We start from the raw sequence: 10,000 nt of genomic DNA, 5'->3' as shown, positions 1-10,000 counted from the left end.
ACAGAGAGACAGACAGATGGACGGACAGACAGACAGACAGACAGACAGACAGATAGACAGACAGACAGAGAGACAGACAGATGGATGGACAGACAGACAGAGAGACAGACAGACAGACAGACAGATGGACAGACAGAGAAGACAGACAGACAGAGAGATGGACAGATGGACAGACAGAGATCAAACATTCAATTCTATTCAATATTGCTTTAGGATCAGATATTCTCTTTGTAGCATCAGTTCAAGTTGAACTGTAAATCTCAGTTGATTTGTGATCGCAGCTCGACCCTGATCCATACCGTTATAGATGAGCTCGGAGAACTTGATTCCGAGACTCTGTTTGATCTTCCGAACCTCTCGGTCCATAGTGAAGGTCTCGATGTCCAGATGAGCGTGGAGCAAGATGGTTCCTCCAGGGGTTTCGTAGATACCTGATGGATAAAGAAAAAAAATTGTTTGCATATTATATTTTGGGGTCTTTACTTGTTTCAGCTCTGATAAATAAATAAATACGTTTTTACTGTCACAAAACTGATTAACACAAGAAGAGTAACATCAAGACAATGTGTAGTAAAATTAAGAAAAGCATTAAAAGATTTTTCTATGCTGATTTTTGGGAACAATCCCAATAAATCTGAATGATGGTTGTCATGATGACAGGTGTTAGCGGGCACACCGATGGCTGCCACATGAATGATGATAGAAGAGGAAAGATATCAGGATCCACTGGTCAGCTTCACTATACCCTGCAATTTACAGCATCTGGTTCTGACACAGAAATAACGCTTCGCTCGGCTGTCAGAAGGGTCACAGGTGATGATGAACGGACACCTGAAGATCCAGCTGTTGCTTATTCTTCAGAGCTGACAGACGGGAATGAAGTCTTTACAAAAACACACACGCTGAAGATTGACTGTGTCCATTCTATAGGCCAGAAAATGACCAGCATCCATATTACATATATAGCTATTTCTTATTTCAATTTAGTACAATAATTAATTAATAAACAATAATCTTGCAAAATGTTTTTACAATATAAAATAATGGTTTTTATTTTAATATACTATAAAATATAATTTATTTCTGTGATCAAAGCTGAATTTCCATCATCATTACTGATCATAACACATCATAACAAAATAAAGTGTCACATGATCTTTCAGAAATCATTAATGCTTAATTTTTTTATTTTTATTTTTTTATCCTAAATTTATATTTATATATATATATATATATATTTATTTATATAAAGCACACACACACTGCATTTAAGTTTGTCACACAGAAACAATGAAAAAGGCAACAAAACAGTTCATTTGAGACTTCCATTAAAACTTTTTGACTTCTAAGAGTCTTTGGAGTAAAACAATCTCCGTCCCTGGAGGCAGAAGCTCAGACCAAACCTCTGCTGCCCAAAACAAGACTTAGCAAATTACCCACATCTCTAAAGTCCTGAAAAGTGGCAATCTGATACATTAAGACTCTGCAGGATTTAGCAACTAAAGCACTGCGCTTCCGTCAGGAAAATCTGATAAAAGTCTCTTCAGGTATTAAGATCCTGAGAGATGAAGGACTGATTTACATGCATCTTTACTCAGCAGAGATGTGGACGGGTGTGAGGTCAAATGGCTCGTGGCTTATCATTCCTGACTCCGGTGGCGTTAATGCTGCTTTAACACTTCAAAGACTGTCCTCTGAACACACACACACACACACACACACACACACACAGTACCTGATTTAAAGAGCTTAATAACTCAAGCCTGAGGCCGCGACACGACACACGTATTCACCAAAACTATTACACACACTCGTGTTAATTGAAATAAAGCTGAAATTATTACAAACTAAATTAAAATTTGAAAAGTAGCATTGGCAATTAACTGAAAAGAGTTCAAAAATTCGAAGCACTAAAATGACTAGAAATAAAACTAAAATAGATTAAACCTAAATAATTCTAATATATATATATATATATATATATATATATATATATATATATATATATATATATACAAATACAAATTAAAATAAGTAAATTAAAGCTAATTCATATATGAATAAAAACTATAGTAGTATATAAAGAAATACTAAACACTGGTCCCTCATTAATATATGCTGCATTAAATGATGATTTTAATTGTTTCACTACATGGTGTTTTTTGTTTGCAGAAATTAAAATTGACTTCATTTGTAAATATTAGCAGAATATTATCAAGACAAAGAAATGAAAGCTAAATGTCCTGATTTTATCAAACGCCAAAACTTTTATTATGGTTTCCTATAATTACACAAGTGTGGAAGAAATACCAGTCTTTAATTTCTAATAAAAACATCTTCACCAGGAAAGTTTTCTTTATATTTTACATTTTGTATTGTTAAAATCATGATTTAAGCATATGTTAAGGCGGAACAGTGTTAATGTCATTTTATTCACATACTATTATAGTTTTTAACTATAGTCTCACCAAAGCTGCATTTATTTGATCACAAAATAGTGAAATATTATTCTAATGTAAAACATCTGTTTTCTGTGTGAATCTGTGATTTATTATAAAAATATTTACTAAAATAGGTGTTTATGCATTTAATATATAGTTTATTATTTATTTTGTTTATAATAGCTAATATTCTTACATTGTTGTGACATGAATATAATTTTATTATAATTTCTGTATTTAATTATTTATAACAAAATAATAAATAAAAATATATTACATATTGAAATAGGTTTAAAAGATGGTTTATTATTAATTTGTTTATAATAATAATAATAATATTAATTAATATTCCTTAGTATAATTATTATATAATTTTTGCATTTTTATTTTTATATGATCTATTACCAAAAATGTTTTACCAAATAATTATATATTTAAAAAGTGTGAAGTTTAATATATACATTATTATTTGTTTTGTTTAATAATAGTACATATATATTCCTACACTATTATAACAGGCAATATTAAAACAACACATACACAGACAATCTGTATATTTACAAGTTTTGTAATGCATTTATATTATATCGACTGACAGGTTTTACAATAGAAATACATGTTCCATGAAATATATGTCCAACATTTTACTACACATACATTAACATACATGTTTGTATGGGTTAAATATGTATGCTAATGTACAAAATTGCACAAAATGTATGTTTTTAGTTCATATGACAATATGTTTCATTTATGGAAATGTATAGGCACTAGAAACGCCAAGGTCATGGGTTTGATTCCCAGTGAATGCATGAACTGATCAAATGTTTACCTTGCTTGAAGGCAATGTAAGTTGCTTTGGATAAAAAATCTGACAAATGCATGACTGTAAAATTCGTACCTCTGGACTTCATTCCAATGAAGCGGTTCTCCACTATATCGATTCTCCCCACACCATGCTTTCCACTGTGAAACCAGAGAGTGGGTTATTGATCAGGAAACAAATAGAAATGCACATATTCTCCAGTGACTCATACACTTACTGTACCAAATGACATTTGCATGTTTACACGGCAGAGTACGAATGGATATGATCTGAAGCTTCTGAAACACAAGCTCTGACTCCTGAAGTCATGGACTCTAACAGGTTCTGCTCACCCGATCTCATTCAGATAGCAGAAGATCTCCAGCGGCGTGTCCTTGGACTTTCCTTCCTTAACATGAGTGACTCTGACTGGAACACCTGAGAGAACCAACACACATCAGTCAGAAGAGGAGAGATGGATAGATGGATAGATGGATAGATGGAGAGACAGACATGGATGGATGGACCGATAAATGGAGAGACGGACATGGACGGATGGATGATAGATGGATGGATGGATGATAAATGGACAGATGGATGGATTGAGGGATGATAGATGGATGGATGGATTGATCATAAATGGATGGATGGATGGATGGAGGGATGATAGATGGATGGATGGATAAATGGATGATAAATGGACGGATGGATGGACAGAGGGATGGTGGATGGATGGATGATAAATGGATGGATGGATGGATGGATGGATAATAGATGGATAGATGATAGATGGATGGATGATAAATGGATGGATGAATGGATAGATGGATGAATGGAAAAATGGATGAATGGATGGATGGATGGATGATAGATGGATGGACAGATAAATGGAGAGATGGACATGGATGGATGGATGGACGGGTGGATGGAGGGATGATAGATGGATGTATGGATGATAAATGGACAGATGGATGGGTGGAGGGATGATAGATGGATGGATGGATGGAGGGATGATAGATGAATGGATGGATGGAGACATGATAGATAGATGGATGGATGAATGATACATGGATAGATGGATGGATGATAGATGAATGGATGGATGGAGAGATGATAGATAGATGGATGGATGAATGATACATGGATAGATGGATGGATGATTAATGGATGAATGGATGGATGGATGGATGATAAATGGATGGATGGATGGACAGATGGATGGATGATAAATGGATGGATGGATGGAGGGATGATGGATGGATGGATGATAAATGGACGGATGGAAGGATGGTAAATGGATGGATGATAAATGGATAGATGTACAGATGGATGGATGGATGAAAGATGGATAGATGGATGGATGGATGGATGAATAGATAGACAGACAGACAAGCGATAGATAGATAGATAGATAGATAGATAGATAGATAGATAGATAGATAGATAGATAGATAGATAGATAGATAGATAGATAGATAGATAGATAGATAGATGGATGGATGGATGGATGGATGGATGGATGGATGGATGGATGGATGGATGGATGGATGGATGGATGGATGGATGGATGGATGGATAGTTAGATAGATAGATGGATAGATGGATAGATAGATAGATAGATAGATAGATGTTTTAATCTTCATTTTCAGCTGTACATCTGTTGTTTTATCAGTTTGAATAAATAGAAAATGTAAGTACCTTTCTTTAAATAAATAAGTGGCATATATTTAATGTTTAATTGTCTTTAAATGTTTTCGTGGCTGTGATCAGATCGGTCTGCTTGTATTCCAGCCATCCCATCAGCGCAAACACACTCGACTCCCACACATCAATCACGCTGAATAGTTGACTTGAATGGATTGGGGGAGGAGGAGGAACTAAAGGAAAAGAGGGCGGAGATGACTTTTGAAGGAGAAAGAAAAGATCCCTACACGGGTCTGATTAGCATTTAGCACGCTGACGGAGGAAAGCCTGCTCGCCTGTTCACAGCTGTAAACTACAATCATTGAATCATTAGTTACTCACACTCACGTCATTACTCTAACGTTGAATTTAAAATTTGAATTTTGAATCAATAACAGTTCACATAAACCGCCTCTTCAAAAAGCTCCAAAAACAGCATAAAAGTTTCCTTATTTGGACATAGACTAACAGTCATATGACCGTTTGTGTGGAACACACTCAAATTTAAGTTGTTCAATAATAATTGGTAATAAAATGACAACCATGTTAAATCACAATAACATGCTAGTTACTTGCTAATAATGCTAGCAACATGTTAGCAACATTCTAGTAACATGCTAATCATGCTAGAAACATACTAGACACTTGTTAATAATGCTAACAACATGCTAGTCACTTGATAATCATGCTAGCAACATGTTAGTAACATGCTAACCATGCTAGAAACATACTAGCTACAAGATAATAACTTGCTAATTATGCTAGCAACATGATAGTCACTTACTAGTCATGTTAATAACATGCTAGTCAGTTACTAATCATGCTAACAACATGCTAGTTACTTGTTAATCGTGGTAATAACATGTTAATCATGCTAGAAACATGCTAGTGGCATGCTAGTAACTCGCTAATCATGCTAGAAAACATGATAGTCACTTGCTAGTCATGCTAATAATATGCTAGTCACTTGCTAATCATGCTAACAACATGCTAGTTACTTGTTAATCGTGCTAGCAGCATGCTAATCATGATGCTTCAGACTTTTACAACTGCTTTACACTTTCAGGCTAGGCTTTCTCAAGCGAACCTAAAGTTTGTCAAGACAAACCTTTTTATTTAGTTTCACAAATTTGATGTGTCACAAACGTCAATGGTTCTGACCCGTCTCAACTTTCATGACCCAAAATTATTAATATTGATTTTCAATTTGACATTTGAATTAAATTTTAAATCTGAATTCTGACATTTGAATTTCGAATCCGTCTGTCAAGCTCCAAAAAAGCATAAAAGTATCATAAAATTAGTCTATTTCTATATTTTAAGTCATATTCAAGATGCCATTCAGTAATAATTTCTCTCATATCAAATATGGTGCTTCGTTACAGTGTTATTTAAGTATCAATGAGATTCTATTATAGTTTTATTAATAGTTTGAATTCGTTTTTATATTCATATTTAAATTTGTATTATTTATTTAAAATTGTAGTAACTTTGTGTGTTCTTCATGTTGTTGTTTTTATTGATGTATGTATTTCACTTTTATTTATGTTATATTATGTTTGAGAGGCACAGGTCAACTCTCATGACATTTTCTGCACTTTTTGAAACATAAAAGTCACTTTGAAATGTTGCTGCATGGAAAAGAGTAAATAATGAGACTTTTGGCCTTAACAAATATTCCCGAACGCCAAGTTTTCATATCCAGAGTCCTTGGGCCACAGGGCACCCAAAAGAGCCCTTCAAATAGTTAATAATTAGATTAAAAGTTCAAATAAATGAAACACGGAGTCTCTCAGCCCCTTCTCTCTCTCTCTCTCTTTGTCCGTGTGGACTGCATGCACCGCACTCTTTCTCTCAGTCTTAGAAAAGCAACAATAGGACAGAATACACAGTTCACTTATTATAGAACATGAGATTTGTGCATGTATTGCTTCAAAACAGCAAACGAAACAGCAGTTTGCAGCACATTTGTGTAAAGTGTTGAATAGAACAGCATTGAGCCACATTCACTCACCTTTAGCGAAGGCGATCTCCAGCACATCTGGTTCACTGGGTGAATCTTCTGGGTTCTTGGTCATCTGGTAGAGATCTGAAGGTGCGTGATTCTGATGAACATCACAAACGACGGCTTTAATTCAACAGTCACTCAACAGTTCATCAGCAGCGCTTTATGGCAACCTGCTGTTAGTGAGGCGAGCCGAAAACACCTTATATGATCTCATACACTTGCGTAACATAAATAAAACTCTTCAAACCAGTGGTTCTGTCACTGACAGAGTGGAAAATACACACCTGCATGATTATAATAGCATATAGAAATGATCCAATTTTAACAATAAACTGATTTACATCTATGCTTTCAGCATACACTTTTATCCAAAGAGACTCACAAAAGAAGAACGCAAGCAATTTGTATGAAAGCTTGTTTCAGCCACGAGATAAACAAATAAAAAAGTTACATTTCTCTGCGTATTAATCTCGCAATTCTGCATTTTTATCTCCTAATTCTGATTTATATCTCAATTTTGAATTTATATCTCACAATTTAGATTTATATCTTATAATTCTCAATTCGTATCTCGCACTTTTGAGATTATATCTCAATTCTGCATTTTTATCTCATAATTCTGCAATTATATCTCATCTCTGAATTTGTATCTCACAATCCTGATTTAATCTCATAATTCTGACTTTATATCTCGAAATATTGACGTTATATCTCACAATTAAAAAACAGATATATTCAATTTTGAGTTGTTGAAGATAAAGGCTGTGTGCCGCTTAATAACAGCTCATTATATTAGTCATCTATAGGGTGATGCTGTCCTCCTACTGTTCGAGTGATGCTGTGAAAGTTTACATTTTTGCCTAATGCCCAGCTAACAAAAATATGTTTTAAGAACGTTTTACTAACTTTCCCATTATATTATGAAAATATTATTTCTCTGAACGTTCAAAAAATCCAGTTTTTAAAAAACATTAAAAAAAACAACATTCCATTTCATCACATTTTGAAAACAGTAGTAATGTTTAAAAAACATCAGACAAACATCCAACTAAAACGTTTCAGGAAGAAATGTGCCATCCATGAATAATGTACAGTACATAAATAATATTTTTGAGAACATTATTAAAGACCAGATAACGTTCTGCTAATGTTACTGACAGGAAGAATGTTTGTTCTGACAACGTTCGCAGTTGAGAATCACTGCTAAAGTGCAGCCGATTAGATGCTTTTTGATGGATTCTGCTTTGACCGACACGTTTTTCAGGTTGTTTCATGCAAAAGACATCTCTATTTATTGTCAAGTGAGCAAAAGACTAAGAAAAGGCCACATGGTCTGAAAACCCATCAAGTCTTCATGTCAGACAGATGTACTTCCGACTTCCTAGGTTTCTCTCCACCTGCTCTGTGTGTGTGTGTGTGTGTGTGTGTTACCACAGATAGATGACAGTCCGTGTGTCCTGAGCTGAAGCAAATTGCAGGGGAACTATGCAAAATAACCACTGGGTGCATTTAAATGGAAACCTTTACCAGACAAACATCATCATATGATAACTAATCTCTGTCCAAATGCTCGTCTGTCTTTACTGTCGCTTTAACTAAACGCCGTCTCTGACTGTGCCGCGCTACTTTCTTTATTTTCAGAATATTTTTTTTATGTGCAGAGTCTCATGCATTTTATCAGATGTATAAATCCATGCATCTGGAGTCGGATTCCATTTAAATGCATGTGTAAAACACAAGGTTTCTGTGATGAATGTAGTTTGTTGAGATGAACGTTGTGCATTCTAGATATGCAAATACAACGTAAAAAACATTTTTAATTATCAATTTTTTTTTAGATGTTTTTGTTTGGTTTCAATGTATCATTTTAACAGCATTATAGAAATGTTACTTTTAATGTTCTCTGAATGTTCCGAAACAACTTGTAACATTTAAGAACAAACGTCTAACTGAGAGATGTTCCATGAGTAATGAATAAACTATTTTTTTGTGTTAACCATTTGAGAACATTAAAGACCAGAAAATTCATAACATTGTATAACATTGTACATGAATCTGAACTGACTTGATTATCCAGACCTCATTTTTTTGAAACATCACATAAATGTGAGACTCACATGAGGAACGTTTATTTGTTCACCTCTCAGTTTTCATTGCTTTATATGTTTGGAAATTCCTGAGCTTTGATCATAAAGATCTCTCACCTTCGGATTCTCCAGAATTCCAGATTCATAGCTGTTAGAAAGACATTTTTATTACTTTTCATTCTTTCTTTTTAATGCAATAACAGCAGTAAAGAAAACAGACAGTGTTCTTTGTGACCGACTTCACCTGATGTGCATGAGATTGGCATCCATGCTCCACGGAGCCTTCGGAGTGACCGGAACAGGAATACCGTGCTTCTGAACCGGGAACACTGACACAACTTTCAATCAGAAACTGCAAGGAAGTAACACATTGGCGTAAACATAGAAAGACTGGAGCTCCACCTAGTGCACTGAATCAAGAGAGCGTCCCAAATCACTGAGCCAAAATAAAACCAGAAGAAAAAAAAAAACATTTTTGTTTCTTGAAATGAAATAATATTTGTACTTATTTATTTCTTCTCTCTTCCATCCTTAATTTTTTTCTTTGCATTTTATTATTGTTTTCATATAGGGAACGAATAGGACTTATGTAAAATGTATAAAATAGTGTTTAAAAAGTATTCAATACTGTAATGTATTTAATAATATCTTTCTCGTGTGATTATTTTAAAGTGATACATTGATAATGTTTGTATTTCCTTATTGTGAATGTATAAATGAATAAAATTAAGTAAAATAATAATAATTGTATAAATAAAATATGAAATATGAAGTACTAAAAAACTAAAAGTACAATAAAAATAATTAAAATAAAAACTATATAGACATATTTCAAAAACAAATTAAAACTAAAAAAAGTAAAAAAAAAACAAAAGTAAAAAAAAAAATCTAAATATTACTAAAAACTATCTAAAAAATACTAAAATAACACTATAATCTATTAGATCAGCCATTTTTAAGTCCGAGATAATAACCT

At 33.7% G+C, this 10,000-nt stretch overlaps 1 protein-coding gene across 1 annotated transcript in view; it reads right to left on the bottom strand.

Annotated features, from left to right (window-relative positions):
• The window catches only part of LOC132131831 (argininosuccinate synthase), a 30,795-nt gene that overhangs the window by 7,814 nt on the left and 12,981 nt on the right, over positions 1-10,000 (bottom strand). Inside the window, exons 7-12 of the mRNA XM_059543961.1 lie at positions 9,269-9,339; positions 9,142-9,172; positions 6,944-7,034; positions 3,600-3,684; positions 3,343-3,407; positions 300-431 (exon numbers count right to left, since the gene is read on the bottom strand). Coding sequence (XP_059399944.1) covers positions 300-431; positions 3,343-3,407; positions 3,600-3,684; positions 6,944-7,034; positions 9,142-9,172; positions 9,269-9,339 — 475 coding nt within the window. The remainder of the gene's footprint in view (positions 1-299; positions 432-3,342; positions 3,408-3,599; positions 3,685-6,943; positions 7,035-9,141; positions 9,173-9,268; positions 9,340-10,000) is intronic.

Source organism: Carassius carassius, chromosome 4, assembly GCF_963082965.1.
Source record: "Carassius carassius chromosome 4, fCarCar2.1, whole genome shotgun sequence".
In the NCBI taxonomy this organism is placed as follows: domain Eukaryota; kingdom Metazoa; phylum Chordata; class Actinopteri; order Cypriniformes; family Cyprinidae; genus Carassius; species Carassius carassius.
The sequence above is the reverse complement of the archived record's forward strand: the minus strand, read 5'-3'. Positions and strand labels throughout refer to the sequence as shown.